General features: G+C 46.6%; 1 protein-coding gene and 1 long non-coding RNA gene across 3 annotated transcripts; one reads left to right on the plus strand and one right to left on the minus strand.

Annotated features, from left to right (window-relative positions):
• The first annotated feature begins 4,272 nt into the window (after positions 1-4,272).
• LOC144113548 (uncharacterized) lies at positions 4,273-9,742 on the plus strand. 2 transcript variants are annotated; one of them, XR_013310821.1, is made up of 4 exons: positions 4,273-4,390; positions 6,343-6,573; positions 7,018-7,061; positions 9,573-9,742. It is a non-coding gene; the product is annotated as an uncharacterized LOC144113548 (long non-coding RNA). The 2 variants fall into 2 exon arrangements; XR_013310820.1 differs by lacking the exon at positions 7,018-7,061.
• Positions 9,743-10,603: 861 nt separating this feature from the next.
• Positions 10,604-12,522, minus strand: LOC144135360 (uncharacterized). The gene is made up of 3 exons (XM_077668042.1): positions 12,408-12,522; positions 11,640-11,892; positions 10,604-10,966 (listed from the first exon to the last, which is right to left on the minus strand). Exons 1-3 carry the CDS (start codon positions 12,500-12,502, stop codon positions 10,787-10,789), a joined length of 528 nt encoding a protein of 175 aa, XP_077524168.1. The 5' UTR covers positions 12,503-12,522; the 3' UTR covers positions 10,604-10,786.
• Between the last annotated feature and the right edge of the window lie 10,171 nt (positions 12,523-22,693).

The following is a 22,693-nucleotide window of genomic DNA, read 5'->3' on the forward strand; positions in this document are numbered from 1 at the left end:
TCCGTAATATATTATATCTGTACCCTCTTATGAAGCAGGAACGTCAAGGCTAGCGAAAAGGGTTCAACTTAAACTGAGGACATCGCAGCGAGCTATTAAAAGAAAAGGGACAGGTGTAATGATAATTGTAGTTAAGAGACAGGAAGAGAGCAGAACGGGTGAGGGAATAAACGCAGTCTAATGATTACCTAACCGAAATTAAAAGAAGAAATTGGCCTGGCCAGGGTAATGCCAAGTCAAGATAACCGATGGTCCTTGAGGGTGACGTACAGGATTCCAAGAGAAGTCAGGCGTAGCAGGAGGCGACGGAAAGTTGGGTGGGCGGACGAGATTAACAAGTTTGCGGGAATAAGGTGACAGTGGCTGACACAGGCCAGGATTAAGAGATATGGGAGTGCCCTTTGTCCTGCAGTGAATGTGGTCGGACTGATCAAGATGATTATGGGATTAAATGCGTAGAGGTTGCTCTTTGCCACGTTATCGACATGTGCAATTCTGGCCCCACCAGATCATGTAAGAAAGATAGGAAAAGGTTGTTTTAGTGATATCTTTGTAACCCTTTTTAGGACCGAGATTTCGTATGTTGAACGGGCTTGTTGATTGTGTGTGGTCTTGGTTCTGCGCATGTTTCGGTTTTCCTTATATCTTCTGGCTTCTCAGCGAATGAAGTTAGATGAAGTTATCCTTTTTGATGAGTAGTTCTCCCGTTCTGTTTTTCTTTATATTCGTTATTGTCTCCTGTCTCAACGGGTAGGTTAGAGTCTCATGATAGCACATATGTCACTTCTGCCGCATTAATGATCACTCGTTATTATTCCTCTCCAGCAAGCCACACGGTTATAAACTAAAGCAAGAAGCTACGGTGACGCCTCACTCACTAAAGAGCGGTATGTGAAAGCATTATATTTCACAATTGTCGCTTCTTTTGCAACTTTTGTGCGTGATTGCGTCAGTTTCTTTGCAATTGTCGGCCCATCATCTGCGATATTCGCACTGCAAGAAGCAGTAGCAGGTCGTAGACGGTGCTGACATTCCCATATATCACTTTTTTTAATTTTAATTTCGATTCTCTTCCTAGGTTGCTCACAACCTGGTGGTCTGTTGTGATGACATCACAAAGTCACGTGAGCTCCCTCAACCAATCAGCGACTGTCCTGACACCAGATATCCCCGGGATTTTGGTGTGGTTACAGCTGATGCTGTCGCATTAATAGAGGCCGCTAGATGCACACGCGCACGCAGTCACAGCGGTGCGGTTAGGCGGGGCACTCCGCGTGCGCAGCCGGCGTCCGGTAAACCGGTGTCCGTCTACGCGAAGCTAAAATTCCCTACTAGCTCCCATTTGTGGCCGTATGGCAGCACTCAAGTGGACGAAAAGGAGTAATAATTCCCGTACTCACCATATTCACACGCGTACCACGCTTTTTTTTTTGATGCCCTGAGTCTACCTTTAGTCAATCACCCCATTATGGTGGAGTGGCACAGAAAACTTCAACAGATGCCAAAACATAGACGTGGTCCCCAAAATACAAAACCCGAGTCCGGACGAATGGGAGAAACTGCTTTCCAGCGACCGCTGTGAAGAACAACAAGGTCTGGTACAGCGAGATCAATGGGCGGCAGTGGCCAGGGAAGTCCTGGACTGAGGGCAACCGACCATTGATTAGAACTGGCCGAGCTCGACAGAGGAGACTCCTGGGTACACACCCAAGGATAGAACATCTCTGAAGATGCCACAAAGCCGCAGACTAGAATAAAGTTTTCTCCTCCTCCTGACAGAATGAAATGACTTTACTGTTTTCCGCCATTCTTTTCTCTCAGTGCGTTTCGTCGCGCTCACTCTTCCGCACCCACAGAGGCGAGCTCCTCATGGCCGGCTTTTGTTTTTATTGCGACAGCGTGCCTGCTGGCATCAAGTATTATTTACAATTAGAGATGGATACACATGCAGGCTGTTTGGCGGTGGCGGCGGACGAGACGCCCTTATGAAAATGTTCTACAGACTGTCTATAGACTTTTTATAGACACTATAGACGCCCTTTAGACTATTGTTTTAAATAGACACTGTATAGATGCTCATTAGACTAAAGTCTATAACCTTCCTAATTTCCTTTTGTCTGTAGATGGTCCATAGACAACTTATAGACTGAAGTCTATAACCGCATCAATTTCCTTCTATCTATAGATGGTCCATAGACTATCTATGGACTAAAGTCTATACCAAATATAATTTTCCTTTGTCTACAGACGGTCAATAGATTATCTATAGACAAAAGTCTATAACCGCCTTACTTCCTTTTGTCCATAGAATGTCTATAGATCATCTATAGATGCAAGTCCATAACAGACAATTTTCCTTTCTCTATATTCAGTCAATAGATTATCTATAGACTAAAGTGTATAACAACCTTAATCTCCTTCCGTCTATAAGTGGTCAATAGACTATCTATAAAGTAAAGTCTATAACCGCCTTAATTTTGTTCTGTCTATAGATGGTCCATAGAATATCTGTAGACTAGTCTGTAACAGACAAGTTTTCTTTGTCTATAGACGGTCAATAGATTATCTATAGATTGAAGCCTATAACTGCCTCATTTCCTTTTGTGCATAAAAAGTCTATAGTAAACATAATTTTCCTTTGCCTATAGGCAGTCAATAGATTTTCTACAGACTAAAGTCGATACCTGCCTTATTTCCTTTTCTCCATAGACAATCTATACACCATCTATAGACTAATGCCTATAACCGCCATAATTTCCTTTTGTTTATAGACAATCTATAAACCATCTATAGACTAGTCTATAACCGGCTTAGCAGCCATTTGTCTATAGACGACCTACAGACAATTTATAGACCAAAATCTCTCAACCGCCTTAATTTCTTATCGTCTATAGACAATCTTTAGACTACGTAATGACTATTGTCTATAGACCTATTGCCTATTGTTTATAACAATCCTAATTTTATCTAACAATGTATACACTGCCTTTCGACTAAGTCCATAAAATATCCATTTCTTTTCGCACTGCATGCTGAGTAGAACTGCATCGGGCCGCCGCGGTGGTTAAGTGGTTATGGCGCTCGGCTGCTGACCCGAAAGACGCGGATTCGTTGCCAGCCGCGGCGGTCGAATTTCGATGGAGGCGAAATTCCTGAGGCCCGTGTAGTGTGCGATGTCAGTGCACGTTAAAGAACCCCAGGCGGTCGAAATTTCCGGAGCCCTTCACTACGGCATCCCTCATTCCCTGAGTTGGCTGGGGACGTTAAACCCCCACGAACCAAACTGCATCGGGTGACCGCAACTAATGTCAAAGTCCTCCGCTTCCTTTGCTATGTCAGGGATAAAAAAAAATATTGTCCAACGGCAATGCAATATCTTCATGTATATTGTTTTTAGAAGCTTTGAAGAGCTAATTTTTCTTAAACCGCGACGTATATTGAGAATATAATTCAATAATCTTTAATGCTGACAGGTAGAGCGATGAAAGGCACCCATTTCTGAAGTAAGGCTGCTGCAAACTGTACTACATCAAACGAACACACTCTCCCTTAAAGGAATCGCTCGAGAATATACCATTACACGTTCTATCGTTACTGTCCAACGCGCATAAATTAAGAAGCATTTCATCAGTGACTACATTTATTTCTCCTTAAAACCTCCTGTAAAATAAGGGGGAATAACGGGGGTGAGAATTCAAGGATGTGCCCATCTCTCAGAAACATGATTCGAAGAGACTCAAAGATCATGGTTCTCTGCGGAATTAAGATATGCCATTTATACTTTTGCAGTTTGCATTCACGTGAAAAAGTGCTGCGACTCAACAATCAGAAACCCAGTATATTTTCGTTCTTCGCCGTACACCTGCTGCATCGGAGGCGATAACACGCTGTTGTCCATACCGGTTTTCAAAACACGAGCACACGCCAAAAAGACGTTATTGGATGGGGGAAACATTTCATTCGTCAGAAAAGGCAGAATGCAGACGATCCGTGCAAAGACGTTATGCTATGCACCATTATAATTATTTGAAAAGGGCGCCACATCCTATTCGATGGGAGATACGGCGCGCATGGACAAAGTTGTAAGGTTTCGGTTTTCGCGAAAGTAATAAGGTTTTTAAAGCGCGAGTGGAGAATTTATGCTTTAAACCAATGGCCCTTTGTGTTCTTGGATGCTAGAGCAAGCTACACTTGGCAAGAGTGCAACCAATATAGACATGAACTTGAAATTGGTTTCTGTTTCACTTTTTACCATTTTGCCCGTGGGCGGCGGAAAATCATCCGGGCAGCAAACAACTGTGTACGCCGGCACGCCGGTGTGTCGGCGTCGGCGGCGTTGTCTCTCGTGGATTAAGTTTTGATTGAAATTCAACTTAATCGTCCACTTACGGTAAGTCTACACGATTATTTTTATTCATCCGGTCTCCTTAGCCACTCTAAGCAGTGCTGTGTGTGCAGAGCAGATTATGTGCGCAGCGACAAACTTCCTATCCACGTTTGTAAGCACGTTTGTGTGAGCAGCGGCACCCGCCATGTTCTCGAATAATGCGCTTTCGTCTGTGCCGCTATGTCTTTCCTGGCGCGCGGAAAGGCACTCGGTGCGAAACCCGGGACGGTAAGACATCCTCGTGAGCTCTCTACTGGCTTTTCCGTGCTGAAAGGTAGGTGCACAGCCAGAAATATCGCTTAGCCCGTGAGTGAAGGCCGAAATGAAACTATGCGTTAGAGCCGTGTGAGCACGATTTACTTGGCATCTTCGCAAACGCACAATCAAGTTCAGAGGTGGATTACATTTATTTTTTATTCTTTGTGTTATCGCCTGTCGGGACCATGGAGTGATGTTCATTGAGAGGTGTGCATTAATTGCTTGTTTGTTGTAGCCGCTCACTCGGTGCGCGTCGTGGGCAGCGACGTTTCACCAAATATGTTTTGTAACGCTATTGACTAGAGCTCGAGGCGTTTGTCAAAGATGTAGTGATGCGGCGGTGGAGGAATGCTAATAGAGTGATGGTTGAAATAAAAGTGGTTGCCGGCGCAAATCGCGAGTGTGTACAAACACCGCGAAGAACCTACGAGCTGCATCCCGTCTCTCCTTTCGTTGCACACGTATGGATTCGTCCATCCCTGTTATCCGAGCGGTTGGCCGCCGCCGCTGGCCTGCGGGCAATTCATTTCGAAAGCTGAGTAAAAGTCGCCTCGACAAGAGATGGCTTACATTTCGTTCCGAGAGGCTCATTCATAAACCCCGCTTACGCGTGCACAAATTTCTCCAGTACCAATTGTGCGAGAGGCAGAGTATGCGTTTCTGATCTCACACTGCTACATTACAAAAACGCCAATGTAACTTGGCGCTTATTTGCGCCGCGAATGCAATTCTGCTCGCGCTGTTTTATTATGGCTGCGCCTTTTGATGAACACGTTAATTGTTTCAATGAAATAATTCTTACTTTGAGCGTGTTCGTTGCTTTCGTTGATTTTTCTATCAGCGTTAGGTTAGGGTACCTGCATGCAAGTGTCTCCTTTTTACTGCTCTGTCCAGGCTGCACTTGAAGTAAAAACTCAATTTGAAATGGTATTTCATCATTACAATAATGAGCTTGTCGTCTGAAGCTCACGTATGGTTCTGAAATGGCGCTGCTGCAGCCACTATGTGCTGTTTGAGTTTTTCTGCATAATCAGCACGGCATGGAAGCGCTGTAACCCACTGGTTCCAAAGAGCCCACTCTGGTGTATGAGTATGCTGTTTCGTCTTAGTGTTTCAAGTTGTGGGCGCAAAACCGTGGTGAACTGGTTCGCAGTCTGCCTGGTAGGTTTTGCATGGCTTGTGCCTGTTTCAGTATCGGCGTACGTACCAGGCTTCATGCAGGGTATTTTGAAGCGCTTGTTCAATAGCGGGTATAAGAATAAATGCTTGAATATTCTCCAGTTGGGATTCTTTTGCAAGGAGCACTGAATGTACGTTTTATGGAGCAGCATTCTCAACAGCTCGTAGCGAGTCAATGATAAGTGGCACAAGTTTTCTAAGCATTCTATTCCAATTAATGTAAAGGGAATGCATACAGAGGTCAGTATTCGCAATAGCTATTTAGTGTAGAGGTAGAGTGCTGCACGGAATGTGGATATTAGTTACAATGTTTTATGACAGCCACATAGAATTTGTCATGCATATTTACTGAAATGATGAATCCGGCGTGATGGCTCAGTGGTTATCGTGTTCTTCAGGTGCTCAAGTTATGCCAAGTCGTCAGTTATGTTATGTAAAGCTACGTCAAGTTATCGTCACCACTGCAAAGTAGCGATGATAACTGCGAGCATCACATAACAGTCTCTGCCTTTGTGCAGATTACCCACTGTGCAGCCGTACATCTCACTGGTCATCGCACGTGCCCTGAAGACGGACGGTAGTCTCGAGCAGCGTACCAGGAAGGCGTGGTTGTCGGTGTCACACGGAAATCCGGCACAGCATCAACGGTTCACTGTGGGCTATAAAAGAAGATTACTTCCACTGGGACCTCACTTGGCAGTGGTGACCGTAACTGCGAGCATCATGTAACAGTCTCTGCCTTTGTGCAGGTTTGTGCATAATTATGCCTCACTGAATGTGATTTTGTTTTCCTTTTATGTCGTCGCTGCCCCTAAGTAGATGAGTTTTTTGTACAAGATCTGAGCATACTATAGCTCGTTGTTGTGCTTGACATCCGTCTTCCACTCACTGATAGCACCTTTGCAACATGCTAAGAGTGCAAATTTAATTTTCATCGTGGTGCATGTGCGGGAATAACAGAAGAATCTTTCAATGCTAAGCACGAAGCCAAAAAGAAAGCATGGAAATGTGACTCTTGTCGAGGCAACCACAACGGCACAAGCACCACAGAAAATCCGAAGCATGAATCCGATGTGATACTCAGATTACTGCAGACTGAAACGAAGCTTGATGCTCTTTTGCCTTTGTCAAAAAAGTTTGATGCATTTGAGACGCAAATGCAGTTGCTCTCTGATAAGTTTGACGACTTTCAGAACCACCTGACTGTTCAAGAGAAAACTACAAAACAACTGACGAAGTGAGTTGAAGGGCTGGAATCTAACAACGTAGGTAGTGATATAACTCTGCTGAAGCCGGACCTTGATGATTTGGAGTGGCGTAGTCGCTGTCTAACCCTAGAGCTTCATATATTGACTGAAACCCAGGATGAGGACATGCTAAGCAAAAAAAATGAGATTTTAGAAAAGCTGCAAGTTAAGGCTATTACACAAGACGACATTACCGCTATGCTACACAGGGCTGAACTGACAAAAACATTGCAAACCTTTTCAACATGCACTTTGTAGAAGTTGGTGCCTCAAATGATATTCATGGTACATTATCATGTGAACAATATATTAATGTTCAATGTCCTCAAGCTGTATTTCTCACTCCAACTTGAGCCGAAGAAGTCCTCAACATAATCATGACGCTGAAAGACAACTGTGCATCAGCCTACGATGATGTGAAAGTTTCCCCCGTGAAGTTGTAGCCACACTGATAACTCCAGTCCTTACGCATATATGCAACTGCATACTTCAAGTAGGGATATTTCCAAACCAAATGAAGCTTCCGCATGTTCCAGCTATTCATAAAGGTGGTGCTTTTGAAGACGAACAACTATAGACCAATGTCAGTGCTTTCAGTCTTTTCAAAAGTTGCTGAACACATAATGAACAAAAGAATTGTTGATTTCCTCACTCTGCATAACTTGATAGTAAACAAGCAGTTTGGATTCAGAAAGAATAAGGCAACTGAAACTGCTTTACTTTATATTAAACAGAAAATTCTTGACAACATTAAGAAAGGAAAGCTTACTTTGGGTTTCTTTCTTGATTTCAGGAAAACCTTTGATTCTGTCCATCATGATATATTATTAATAAAGCTACCGTTCTATGGAATCCAAGGTACAGCACATGCCCTGATGGAAAGCTGTTTAATTTGCAGGGAGCAATACACCATAATAAAGAGCACCAAATCCGATTGAGGCACTATTAAATACGGAGTTCCATAGGGATCCATTCTAGGCCCCATATTATTCTTGATATATATGAGTGATATTGTAAACACCCCAGGCTGCTCTGAAATGGTATTACATGCAGATGACACTAATGTATTTTTTTTTTTCAGGTTGCAATGAAAGCTTCGTTTACAGGGAAGCAAATGAATGGCTTCACTATTTAGACTTTTAGTCAACCTTTAATAAACTAGACCTAAAGATAAACAAGATGGAATACCTGATTTTCAAGCCTAAAAGTAGCAAAACAGATAGTGAGTTCAAATTGAAGTTCCGGAATAACATTATCAACCAGTCTAAAAGGATTTGCTTTCTAGGTGTTATCATTCATGAAATGTTTCTCTGGAATTCGCACACAGAAGCTCTCCGAATTGAACTTCACGTGTTTTTGGCATATTAAGCAGGTTGCCAGTGAAGCAATAAACTTACTATGCTCTCTTTCATTCACGTTTAACATACTGCTCCCTGGTATCGTCAGACACAACACAAAGAAACCTTGATTAGCTGCACCCTCTGCAAAAGAGCTCAATATGTGGTATTCGAAAATACCAAAAATAGAACATTGCTTGCCATGCTTTAAGGTCTATGACATACTAGAGATCAGTAAGCTATTCAAATATAAGTTATTTCTGGAAATCGTGCAGCAGTATATGTTACACCGTTCAAATATTGAGGTTCAGTACAAAAAGAAACACACTCCACATCTCCTTAGGGAAGATAAAATACAGGGGCCCCGATCTCCCACCAACTATGGTGATGTGAGATTATGTACGCAAATAGCAAATTTATTGAATCAATATCCAGCCATGTTTCAATTTTTACCAATCTACCCATCACTACCTAAAGAAAACACTAAGACATATGTACCTAATAGAATAATAAGTCAAAGAATTTCTTTTGTGTCATGGATGACATTTGGGTGTGTTGTACGTGTAAATTGTATTTGGGAATCTGTAAATCTTTTTTTATTCCATATACAGAAGCATGCACACAGTCCTCAGGGTTGTCCATTTGTTTTGTTTTGTGTGCTTCCATACATATTGGTTGTTGTACGATGTACTGTACTGCAAATGTGTTCGAATATGCCTATAGTGGTTGCCACTGCTGTCAGGGGTGGGATGGCCTCATCAGGCAAAAATGCCATTTGCCTTCTCACCCAGGACAAATTTTGTATTTTTTTTTGTCCCAAATAAACTGTACTACTACTACAACCTTGATGATGCAGGTTCGATCCTGGTCTAGCCTGTCGCGTTTTGATAGAGGCAAAATGCTAGAGGCCTGTGTTCTATGCAATGTCAGTGCACGGTAAGAAACCGCCGGTGGCCGAAATTACTCCACAACCTTTCACTACGGCGCCTCTCATGGCCTGAGTCACCTTGGGTTTTTGGACCACATAAAACCAAACCAAAGCATGACTAGCTTTCTTCAATGGGATAGCCAGGATATATATGCCTTGTTTTTTAAAGCACATTTGTAGAGATGGAGTGGGAATTTTTTATCAGTTTCTCTTATTTTTTTTCTTCCACTGTACAGGTCAACATGCCTGGATGACTGACTGCAGACAACAGGTCGCAGGATTGCTTCTGAGGAAACTATATTCGGACTATTACTTTCAGCATTTATTTTTATATGGTGTATTCTTATGGTGCATGTGTTGCATATTCCTTGCCTGCATAGCTTGGAAATAAAATAAATTGTAAGTATATTGATCGTCATGTCATTTGTGAAGACCGTGTGGTGACCTTTTTGAACAGTTGTAGACTGTCTGTAGGCAGCCTACAGACAATGGTCAATTAAGGTTTTTTAAACAGAGCTCTATAGACTGTCTATAGACAAATATCTACAGCATTGCCAGGCCATATAACTGTGGAATGTCTATAGACCTATGTCTACTGGACCAGTAGATTTTTGTCTATAGACAAATCTACAGGAAGTGTATGGCATAAGTCTATAGATCATCTATAGACTGCCTATACACCTGTGTCTGCTATCACTAGACATTTGTCTATAGACGGTCTATGGACAGAAGTCTATAGGAAGTGAATGGCCATAAATCTGTAAATTTTCTAAAGACTGTCTATAGACCTGTGTCTATAGACTGCCTATAGACCTATTTACTTTCTGTAGACATTTGTCTATGGACTGTCTATAGACAACAAAAGTCTACTAAAAGTGTATGGCGAAAAATCTATAGATTGTATTTAGAATGGTCTACTGGATTTGTCTATAGACAGTCTATAGACTTCTTAGACTAAAGTCCATAGACAGTCTGTGGATTGTGTAAGGAAATTTTTGTAAGGGCGCCCGCCTCCGCGACTGCCCTGGGTGGCCGCGAGGAGCCCTCGCGCAACTCGTAGTACTGGCCGTCGGTCGACGAAGGGGTGGTGTACAGTTGTAGAAACCGAATGATTTAGTTCGTTTCTGATGACAGTAGATTGTTATCGTTTACGTAAATTAGTTTATTGCAAGAAACAAACTGTTCATTAGGAGGGGAGCAAGAGCTCGAGAAATTGCATGCTCATCGCTGGGGCTCCCCGCTCGTTCTGTCCTTTTCCCTTGCCCCTCCAGACGGAGGAGCCCTCCGCTTGTCTCAACCTTTGGCCCTCTCCCTCGGGTTCCCAGAGTCCCGTCGCCCGAGGGGAGCCGCTGCCGGCCATAAACAATCGGGAGGTGCCTGTGTTTTGTCTCGCGAAGCGTATTAAAAAATGACACAAATACACAGGATAAATATGAAAAAAAACGAAGTTTCAACAGCAGTCGGTTCGCGACGGCCGGAGTGTCGGGGGCCTTCCCACGATGGACTTCAGATTCAGCGTGTCCACCTCCGCATCCTGGTCGGTGGCGATGACACGCCGCTTGGCATCGTCGAAGGTCACCGACCGCCACTGACGGCCCGGGTACGGCTCGTGCATGGCCATCGGCAATACCTGCGCAGAGGAGCCGCCAGCGTGTGAGGTCTCAAAGCGCTTATTCTCGTCACGGTGGGGCGCGCTAGCTCACTGAATGAAGACACATGGGAACGCTTCAGTCATACGCAACAAGAGGATTCCTGCCAGCATATATATGCAGTGACAACAGATGGAAGACCACATTCTTCCCATAGACCTTCCAGGGGACAAGGTTTCGCACTGAACCCCGCATCAACAACAAGTGGGGCAGGAAAACAGATCTTCTGAAGTCATCATACCACTACTGTCGCAATGGTGCTGCCACCGGTGCGACTTGTGCGATCAAGGTTGCCCTTCCCAGCAATCTCACGGGACAAATGTTTGATTCAACTGCCACCTGCCACGGTGCGCGTTTCTCACAATCCGGTGGGCCGGTTGTGATGAAGCCTCAAGGTCACGTGACCCCCGTGGCCCACCTACCTTCTACGTTGCATCTCAGCGGGAATTATCGTGGATTTTTCGGTTATGGTCAAAGATGCCGCGGCGACAATAGCTCTTTTTATCGCGACCACGTTAAAATCGACAGCAGAGCCGAACTACGGCCCTGTTACAGTGCGCTTATAATTAGAGACATCCTCCAATTTATATAACAGCCTCCCGTGCGCACCTCCATTTCCATCAGCAGGGAAGCGGCGGCGGCAGAGACACCCACCTTCGAGGCTGCGCTGGGGGGTCGCGAGCAGCCATCGCCCAACTCGTCGCACTGGCCGTTGGGCGACGAAGAGGTGTTGCGTCGGTTAGCCGCGGCCGGGGTGTTGGGGGCCTGCCCACGGAAGTCTTCAGCGTGAGCGGCTCCACCTCGGGGTCCAGGTCGGTGGCGATGACACGCCGCTTGCCATCGTCGAAGGACACCGACCGGCACTGGCGGCCCGGTTGGGGCTCCTGAACGGACATTGTGAAACAACCTGCATGTACACCGAGCAACAGCTTATGTACTCAAAAGGCGCATAGACCCCCCCCCCCCCCCCCCGTATTCTTTACCGTCTCACAAGGCAACGCAAAAGAGGCTCTTTGCGCCACGGGGCACACATCCCCCTAACTGCCTTCACCGCACTAGCCGCTAGAAACTTCCAGGAATGTCGCCCGCTCAGTCTCAGGGACTCATTGTTGGCATTGGGAACACATCAGAAGGATGAAGCGACCTTACAACTCAGCTTGAGTGCACCGCGCAGCAACTAAGGGCAGCTGTGCGCCAACGTGAGTCTTGCTTTCTAACCCCAGTAGGTCCTCGCACTGCACAAGCTGCAGGGCAGCGCAAAGCTTGAATCGGGCGGTTCCAGAAGCCATCCCGAGAAGTAGCACTGTCGACGTCTGGCGAGAGCCCCTCCCCGCGATCGTAACGCGTCTGGCCATCGGCGGCCATCTATAGGAGTACGGCTCGCTCAAATGCTGGTCTGCCTAGCGGTGCATCGCCACTTACGTTCTCCAGCCATGTGTTGACCAGGTGAGCCGTGTAGACGAGTAGCGAGTGTCTGCCTTTGGCCGTGGAATGCTCGGGCTGCTGCCGATGACCATCGGTCCCCTCGTGACCGGACCGCCGCTGCTCCACGCGCTGATGTTCGCTACGGCGCGCCTCGAGCAGCCCACTCGAGTGATGGTGATCGCTTTAGCATGTCGCCGATAGACACACGGAATGAGACCAGGCTAGAATAGGCAGCGGACCCTTAATTAGCCCCTTTTAGCCCTGGGGCCTTCAGTTGACACCAGAGCACAAAATTTATTCTGGAGCCTCAGTAACGATGGAAAAATCTATTGATATTTATTGGAATGATTCCTTCGCGGTCCCTGTTCCTATAGGCATCAATGCTCTCACATTTCTCCTGAGCTGTGCGGTATAAAGAAGAAGAAAAGGCGGCAATGAAGGAATGGATGAAGAAGTCGAAGTATCAAAAATGTATAAAATCTTTTTTCCCTTTTCTTTTCTTCTTTTCTGCTCAGACTTCAACACCACCATCACCCACCGTCAGCGCAATAGACAAATAACAAGAAAAATAAGAATGGAATTTAGCGCATTTCGCAGGAACTATCAAATCACGAATGGCAGTTTACTAATATATCTGTATTGTATCCGTAATATATTATATCTGTACCCTCTTATGAAGCAGGAACGTCAAGGCTAGCGAAAAGGGTTCAACTTAAACTGAGGACATCGCAGCGAGCTATTAAAAGAAAAGGGACAGGTGTAATGATAATTGTAGTTAAGAGACAGGAAGAGAGCAGAACGGGTGAGGGAATAAACGCAGTCTAATGATTACCTAACCGAAATTAAAAGAAGAAATTGGCCTGGCCAGGGTAATGCCAAGTCAAGATAACCGATGGTCCTTGAGGGTGACGTACAGGATTCCAAGAGAAGTCAGGCGTAGCAGGAGGCGACGGAAAGTTGGGTGGGCGGACGAGATTAACAAGTTTGCGGGAATAAGGTGACAGTGGCTGACACAGGCCAGGATTAAGAGATATGGGAGTGCCCTTTGTCCTGCAGTGAATGTGGTCGGACTGATCAAGATGATTATGGGATTAAATGCGTAGAGGTTGCTCTTTGCCACGTTATCGACATGTGCAATTCTGGCCCCACCAGATCATGTAAGAAAGATAGGAAAAGGTTGTTTTAGTGATATCTTTGTAACCCTTTTTAGGACCGAGATTTCGTATGTTGAACGGGCTTGTTGATTGTGTGTGGTCTTGGTTCTGCGCATGTTTCGGTTTTCCTTATATCTTCTGGCTTCTCAGCGAATGAAGTTAGATGAAGTTATCCTTTTTGATGAGTAGTTCTCCCGTTCTGTTTTTCTTTATATTCGTTATTGTCTCCTGTCTCAACGGGTAGGTTAGAGTCTCATGATAGCACATATGTCTCTTCTACCAAAACCAAAGCTTTTATAAGCCAGAAAATCCCGTAAAAGCAAAGTACACATGGCGCCCCCACTCACTGATTCGTACAACTGCGGCGTTGACGTGTCTATTGCGCTTTCTCGTGGAACGCTATTTTCCCGTCAATGGACAGTGACCGTCGAAATATAAGAAAAGCAGCGCGGCGAATGCAACCAAGAATGTGAAGAATGTCGTATGAAAACAGTGCAAAACAGGGTATGGAGAAAAAGGCTAGAAGTAAAAACAAGGACTGAATCCTCCACTACGCATTATGCCGGCCACCTTTAGCGGCTGAAGCATTATTAGAAGATCACCATCTTCGTGACAATAAAGTTCTCTCTCTCTCTTTCCATGTCAATTTGACTCGCGGCATGCTCCGATGGTGAGTTTTGAGTATGTGGAAGACGTTGGGAAGGTATGTGTGGAGTAAGAGGGTGCCTACGCCCATCGTAGCCGTGCAATCTCTGATGAAGGCCTGGACATAAGCCTACATGCGTTCATCGCAACCCGTGGTGAAGCGGCGTTCGAAAATGAGCTCGTGGCCGATATTGCCGATTGCTCTGTCGAGATGGTGAGCTAGGATAGCTTGCGAGGTTTGAGCGGGGAGGTATGTTCTAAGAGGTTTCCTTCAGCTGCAAAAGGATGCCTTCGGCAGAAAGCTGCGCTGGAAACTAGAACAAGGAGCAGGGGAAGGCTCCCGTTCTCTCCATGACCTGTTGAAGGCGATTCAGAATGACACGATCGCAAAAATCCGCCAGAGACACTTAGGACTGCATGCTTACGTGTGATAATGCAAAAGCATTAAAGTGCTGAATCATGCTGCATTGCAGAATGACAATGATTGTTGACTATGACTACGAGGCATGACTACGCATACTTTCGACAAACTCCATGTACTTTACATGGTGTTTATGCACTTTACACGGAGTTTGTTGGCTCCCTGTTGTCTTCCCTGGTGTGCTTCCACTCTCGTGCAAAAGTATAGTGACTTCGGTGACCGTGATGGGTCGATCAAGAACAGGCTTATGTGAAGTAGCAGAAGAATCCCACAGGCTGCATGTGGCTGCTTTTCCTTCTGCTTTTATGAATCTCCCACTGACGAACACCACAAGTTAAAAAAAGACATCCCCTATGCTACTTGGTTTCGTTGACTGCTGGCTTCTGTCATGTATGTCATAACGAACATCCATTCCCTTTTCTGCTGAATAGTTCAATGACAGCCTCGATTCTGGCAGTCTTGATGCCATCTATCGGTAGCAAAGAGGTATACTCGCTGAGCTTCCGCCCTATCCGTTCGACCACGTTACTAACTGGAACTCGCGGTAATACAGGACGTACTACGTCTGCCGCTATATGAACACTGGTGGCGCTGATGAACACTCTCAAGGTTCGCTTACACTAGACATGAATACCCCGGAAAGCCGAAGATTGGACAGCCCCGATTTTGAACTCGACCGCGGCGGCTGCGTTTTTATGGAGGTAAGACGCCCGAGTGCTGTGCGATCTCAGTGCACGTTAAGGATCCCCAGGTGGTCGAAATTATTCCGGAGCCCTCCACTGTGGCACCTCTTTCTTCCTTTCTTCTTTCACTCCCTCCTTTATCCCTTCCCTTACGGCGCGGTTCAGGTGTCCGCCGATATATGAGATAGATACTGCGCCATTTCCTTTCCCCAAAACCAAAATATTATTATTATTATTAGCGTCCGTAGCTCAGTTGGTAAAGTACCGAACGCGAAATTCGGAGGTCGTGGGTTCCGATCTTACCGGCGGCATGTGGTTGTTTTTTCAGCTTTTTAATCTCCCATTGATGAAAAACATATATAAAAATTACTGATGGCCCAGCTCTGTTAGGTCAGGATATAGGTAGCGAAAGCGCGTAGACTTCTGCATCGGAAGAGTGGATTCACTAGATGCGCCTTTATTCATGGTTAAAGCTTGAGACGTCGTGGCGGACCATATTCAAGGGCGGACCATCTTCACGAGTGTTCATGCCACTCGGAGTATACTGGAATGCTGTGACGCTGACTTTAGGCGAGTCGCAATGTTGCAGATTGATTTAGAGAAGGCCTTTGACTGTGTATGTCATGATATTATTTTTAAAATCCTCGAACATGTCTGTGTTGGGGAAGTTATTTTAAAAGGGGTTTAAATGGCTTATAGTAACTGTACCACGAATCTGGTTGTTAACCGAGAGCTCACAGACAGAATTGCCGTGAGAGCATCCGTGCGGCAAGGCTGCCCATTGTCACCGTTACTTTTCGTTCTGTACCTAGAGCCACTCTGGCGGAATGTAATAAACAACAGCTCTATTCGTGGTTTTGAACTAGAAGCATGTGAAGCTAAGGTAATGGCTTATGCCGATGATGTGGCAATTTTTTGTAGCGACCACAGCAGCATAGACCATGTGATGTCGGTTGTTCGCAGGTTTTGCTATGTAACCAATAGCGTTGTTAATCTGAACAAATGTGCGGGCCTTTTGCATGGGAACTGGACATCAGCGCCTTTGTTTCATGCAAGTGTAAAATGGTCACATGTCCCTTCCAAATATCTAGGTATTTCCTCTTGACAAGTATAGAGATAACGATGACTTTTGGAAGGAGAAAATTCAAAACACGATGTGATGTGACGCGACAAATCTGCGCTAGCAGCAGTCATTGTACTTACATTTCGATTTCACACTTATCGCCTCCCATTTCGTCTTCGAATTTGATTTCGCCGTAGATTCTGTGTCAGAGGAGGCTTCTGGAGTGCGGAGGCCTCCTTGAAGCTGTAGGTGGGTGGAAGAGCGCAGGTGGGAGATGTATATTTACCGGTGGGTATCCGAAATTGTACCCGCAGGGCAGTGCCTCCGGAGGGTTGTGTGTGAAGGCCTTCTAGAGAATTTTGTGGGCTCAGGCTCGTAGGTGGGAGATGCCTTCTTACCGGTGGGTGCCCGAAGGTGCATCCAACGGGGGCTATTTACGGAGAGTGGTGGTGGTTAGTGGGTGTAGGCCATCTTGGAGACGAACGTGTCTGGAAGGGTCGTTTGGAGGCGAAACGCGCAAAAGGTGCACGTATGCTGTGCGATGTCAGTGCTTGTTAAGATCCCCGAGTGGCCGAAATTATTCTGGATCCCTCCCCTACGGTACCTCTTTATCTCTTCTTTGATTCCCCTCTTCCTCTCTTCTCTAACGGCGCGGTTGAGGTGTCCACCGTGAAGCGAGACAGTTACTGCGCCATTTCCTTTCCTCAGAAGAAATTTTCAATTTTCGACAAGCTTTGCAGAGATCTGCACACTTTCTATCACGGGAAGTATTTTCAGCATTCATGAAAAACTATCTGCATTAATAATATTTATGAATAATAATTATAAATATATAGCTTATGGGGTGGGGTGGGGCGCCTCAATGCACCTTAGTACCAAGGTAAAATCTCGCGCCCCCGCACGGTCCGGAAGATGACATTTCATATTTGGCTTGGCTATTGTTGGGCATAAAACGCGAAATACCTTTACAATACGTTACAATACTACTACAATACGCCATCACAACACGACTCTTCTCACGGCAAACCACGAAGTAATTCTGTGAAAGTATCTGCATCAGTCTAACGCTTGTGTTAAATTTGTTAAAGTGCAGAATCGCAGCAAAACAAGGGAACGCAGAGCACAAAATACATTTTAATCCGTGCAGAAAATTGCCCATGCTCACTGTGTTACATGTCAAATATTCAAACAGATTATAATGAGTTGCATGTATTTTAAAACATTTTTTTTTCGAAAACGGACTGCCACGCACGTTAGCGGTATAGTCGGTATAGTGCCTAGAATATACTCTGCAAGAAACTCTACGACACTAGCCAATGTTCTTAGACTCAGCTCCTCTCGGGAGGTGCCTGAAGTGGCGGCCGCGGTAACTAGTGGCGCTGTGGTCGAGGTTTTCTACATCGTCTGCTGTCGCGGGAGTTTCGTTCGCTGCAGTAATTACAGGCTAGTCGGATTTTCGGGCTGGATCTTGCGTGTATGGTGCTCGCAGTGATTGTGAAAACTAGAAAACGTCTCTGTGGTGAAATTTGCGCCCGGCTGCACAAGTGGCAACAGAAACGACGCTACCGATCATTTTTCCCGCCGCCTCTTGATGACAGCCAGTTTAAAAGGTGGGAGCAAATATTGCGTCGTAAGAACAGCTGTGTCGCACTTCTAGCTATGTGAGCGTCATTATGAGGATGAAGATATTATCAAGGACGACAAGCATGTTGTAAACCGGCTAAAGGTGCAAATACCTCGTGGGAACTGCGCGCTGCACGGTATCGTCCCTGGACTCTTTCCCTGTCTTAAAGAGCAACTGAGAGGTTTTAGAACTCGGTGAGTTTAAAGTGGTCGAATGTATGCAACGTGCTGTTAAAGCATGCGAAATATTTTTGTGCTGGCGTTTGAAATGGAGGTGCAACTGCCGAATAAAGCCAGGTCGGTGTTCAGGCTTCTCTGCAGTGCACAGCGACGGGCAGATGCAGCACTGATGACGTCAAGTACGGTGGCGCTACGTTTCCAGACAAGAAAAGGTTGTTTCAAGAAAGAAAACCACCGCCTTCGAAAGGGAAGCCCACGAAGAATTGTTTGGATGCACAGGACGACGCATGGCAGCATGTGAGCGAAGGCAGCATTGGTTTTTTGGGGAAAGGAAATGGCGCAGTATCTGTCTCATATATCGTTGGACATCTGAATCGCGCCGTAAAAGAAGGGATAAAGTAGGGAGCGAAAGAAGAGAGGAACAAATAGGTCCGTAGTGGAGGGCTCCGGAATAATTTCGACCACCTGGGGATCTTTAACGTGCACTGACATCGCACAGCACACGGGCGCCTTAGCGTTTTTCCTCTATAAAAACGCAGCCGCCGCGGTCGGGTTCGAACCCGGGAACTCCGGATCAGTAGTCGAGCGCCCTAACCACTGAGCCACCGCGGCGGGGCAGCGAAGGCAGGAAAAACTGGTTTTGGGGGAAAGGAAATGGCGCAGTATCTGTCTCACATATCGGCGGACACGTGAACCGCGCCGTAAGGGAAGGGATAAAGGAGGGACTGAAAGAAGAAAAAAAGAGGCGCCTCAGTGGAGGGCTCCGGAACAATTTCGACCACCTGGAGATCTTTAATGTGCAGTGACATTGTATAGCACACGGGCGCCTTTGCGTTTCGCCTCCATCGAAAGGCTGTCGCCGCGGTCAGGTTCGAAGCCGAGTGCCCTAAGCACTGAGCCACCGCGGCGGGTGAGAAGGCGGCGGTCATCTGAAATTTCGGCCACAATGACGTCCTCACGAGTGTCTCTGCACTCCTCCAACGTAGTGAGCAGAAGTCTGAGCATCTTCGCGGTTTTAATCGGTGATTACGCCGTAATTTTAAATGCTAGTACAAAACTACTTTGCAGGCTTTACCTAGAAGCTTCATAGACTGGAATTCATGAATAACCTCGGATTCTCAAAAAACCATGTCAAGTTCAATTTAAGGAGAGAATCTCAAAAACACAAAACATGCAATGAAGCGAAAACCACCCAAAAAGCGTACTTTCATGTAGGCAAGCTTATACGTCCGGAGATCCTTGCATAGACAGTTAACATACGTCATCTTGAAGCAAGCCGTTCGTATGCACTCATTCCGAATAAGTTGGTGCCGCTTTCCTGCATGCTCGGAGAGACCAGCCTGCGATATTACATATGCACTGAAGCTTGGTGACATGGCGACTGTGACGCGACCCTCTACGGACTGGCGACATGAAGCCTGTTATTTCATATTTCATCCCAGTTATTTCATCATGTGTATATACATGATGAAATTACACGGATGGTGTGTGGAGTTTTCTACTGCAGAGAACTAGCTGCAGATCCGTCTAGTAATTCCGAAGGCTGTCGTCAAAAGTATGGTAGCTACGTCGGGAATGACTACAAGCAGCACAAGCAGCTGCTGAAGACTGCAGCCTCTGTCACCGACCTTAAGAGAATCCTGATGGAAGACGGTGGCTTAAATATACCTGCGCAGGTGTAAATACAAATCTGATGAACAGGCGCCGATGTCGGTAACTGTTCATCACAGGCAACTGCCGCGTGGTATAAAAAAGAGCAACGTCATAGCTGGCACTGAAGGCCGCACTCTCAAAAGTTACAGACCTAGGATTCTAAACAGCACTGGTTGATCTCCTACCTTTGAAGATCCTGGCGTTCATATCATAAGCATGTGGAATGATAGTACATGGCGAAATGCTTGTACATTGTAACAGCTTTGTCATTACATCCGATTGAGGTTAAGTGCTATAAAATAACCGACGAAAAGTACACAGTGAAAAACTAAAGTGCTTAGACGGCATGAGACAAAACACGTAAAAATGCGAAGCGCGCCTCGTATCATATCGTTAGTCCTAACCTCAGTGTGGATACACTTGTGCCCTCCAAGCAGCGTTGCACACGACGCGCGAGACATGAAGAAAAGCGTGACTGCAGCGCCGTTACTTCCAGCGAGCAGCGAAACTGAAACTACTAGCTGCTCTAATAATAATAATAATAATAATAATAATTGGTTTGGGGGGGAAAGAAATGGCGCAGTATCTGTCCCGTATATCTTTGGACACCTGAACCGCTCCGTAAGGGAAGGGATAAAGGCGGGAGTGAAAGAAGAAAGGAAGAAAGAGGTGCTGTAGTGGAGGGCTCCGGAATGCTGCTCTAAGAGCAGAAATTTGCTTTTTTCCATGTCAAGGGTCTTTAACAGATATTTGTAGTACGACGACCGAAATTTTCTAAAGAACAAACTGTAATTTTACATATATTATTTACAATTGAATGACGACAACGAGGAATCAGCCACGCGATGGCGTTCGCTCGAAGAAAGCGGTGGGTATGTGCCATCTTTTGATTGGCTATCAACAACAACAACAGCAGAAAGCCGCTCGCGGTCGTTCCTTCGCCATTTTCCGAGGGCAGAGCCGCCAGAGGAACAGTGACGTCCAGCGTGTGCAATACGTCGCAGTCACCGAATCACAGGACTCCATCATCATTTTCCATGCAGCCTGCTGCCGAAATGGTGCTGCACTATACAGCTTCCTGGGAACTTCGCGTAGTGGACGCATTCTACGACCTCGACGACGTGTTGAGCAAGTCGGACCACAGTGGAACGTCACGGCGGAACACACATCCCTACTCATACGACGTATGCGTGACGAGCTTCAACGATCCTGACGTGTTCGAACGCTGCACGGATGCAACCGGTTGTCAAGTCCTTGGTTTGTTCCCCCGGCACAATGGTTGCCGTGGAAAATATCGGACTGACGCCCGCGCTGGAGTTTCCAGGGAACGGCGGTCTAGTGTAGGCGGCTCGGAACATCCCCCTGGACCGAGTCAAACGCACCGCACCACTTGCCTGCGCAAGATGAGGCCAGACTTCGCTGGCTACTACTTGCGCCGCACCACTTGCCTGCGCAAGAGGAAGCCAGACTCCGCTGACTACATCTTGCGCCGCACCACTTGTCTGCGCAAGAAGAGGCCAGACTTCGCTGGCTACTACTTGCGCTGCACCACTTGCCTGCGCAAGAGGAAGCCAGACTCCGCTGGCTACATCTTGCGCCGCACCACTTGCCTGCGCAAGAGGAAGCCAAACTCCGCTGACTACATCTTGCGCCGCACCACTTGCCTGCGCAAGAGGAAGCCAAACTCCGCTGACTACATCTTGCGCCGCACCCCTTGCCTGCGCAAGAGGAAGCCAGACTCCGCTGACTACATCTTGCGCCGCACCACTTGCCTGCGCAAGAGGAAGCCAGACTCCGCTGACTACATCTTGCGCCGCACCACTTGCCTGCGCAAGAGGAAGCCAGACTTCGCTGGCTACTACTTGCGCCGCACCACTTGCCTGCGCAAGAAGAGGCCAGACTTCGCTGGATTCATCCCGCATGAGTCGTGCACGGGGTGGTTCTACCGTCACTGATCCGGAGCCTGCCCGCGGAGGACTCTGTAGCCGTCGTTCGCGGGAACACTCGGTGCACCTACGGTGTGCGAGCTGGCCGATACGGTTTGCGATAATTAAATGACGCAATTCGAAAAAACAAGGTATGGTGTGACTGCTGCACGATAGATATTTATCGCATTTTTTAGCCTAAAGCACTGCCGCAGTGCTGACTATGCAAATGAGATATTTCGTCGTTTCATGCACTAGGCAAGCGGCGCAACGCAAGTTACCAATTCTGTTGGCAAATCTACGAACTTGGGTGTGCCACAGCAATGCGTTCATGAGTGGGCGACTGCAGGCGCCTCTCCATCCGTCAGTGGTGGAGACAAGCGCCGAATGCGTAATACCGGCTGCGCATTACGCTGCCTCTTATGGTACGCTGTACACATCGCCCGGCGACGAGGTCGCGTGACACGCGCCACCTGACCTTATGTGCGTATCTGGTGTTTCTCTTGAGCATGAAGAAAAAGACGGGGAGACCCCATGTAGCGTTTCCGCCTGGTGCCCTTAACCCTGAGCACGTATCTTTCCTTTTTACGCCCACTCTAGGGTAGCCAATCGGAACAGTCGTGCCTCGTTAATATGGACACTTCGGTTCCCGTGCAAAAGTGGCCATAAAGCGAGTCGTCCGTAATATCGTATCATGAAAAAACAAACATCTTCGGAAAAATTGGCTGTGGTTTAGCTCTGGTTAACCCCAGTTGAGTTGCGAAAGCTTTGTTTCCTCGGCACGTCGTCTACGCAGCGTCTCCGACGCTCTCGAGAACTCAAACCGGTCTCTTCCGCAGTTGGAGTCACTCCGGGACGTGGCACTTCTAGCCGCATCTTCGTTACGACGCTTCTCGAATCGTGCGGCGCGTTCTTCTGGCGTCTCTTGAGCCCCCC

The sequence above is a fragment of the Amblyomma americanum genome, chromosome 1, assembly GCF_052857255.1.
Source record: "Amblyomma americanum isolate KBUSLIRL-KWMA chromosome 1, ASM5285725v1, whole genome shotgun sequence".
NCBI lineage: Eukaryota > Metazoa > Arthropoda > Arachnida > Ixodida > Ixodidae > Amblyomma > Amblyomma americanum.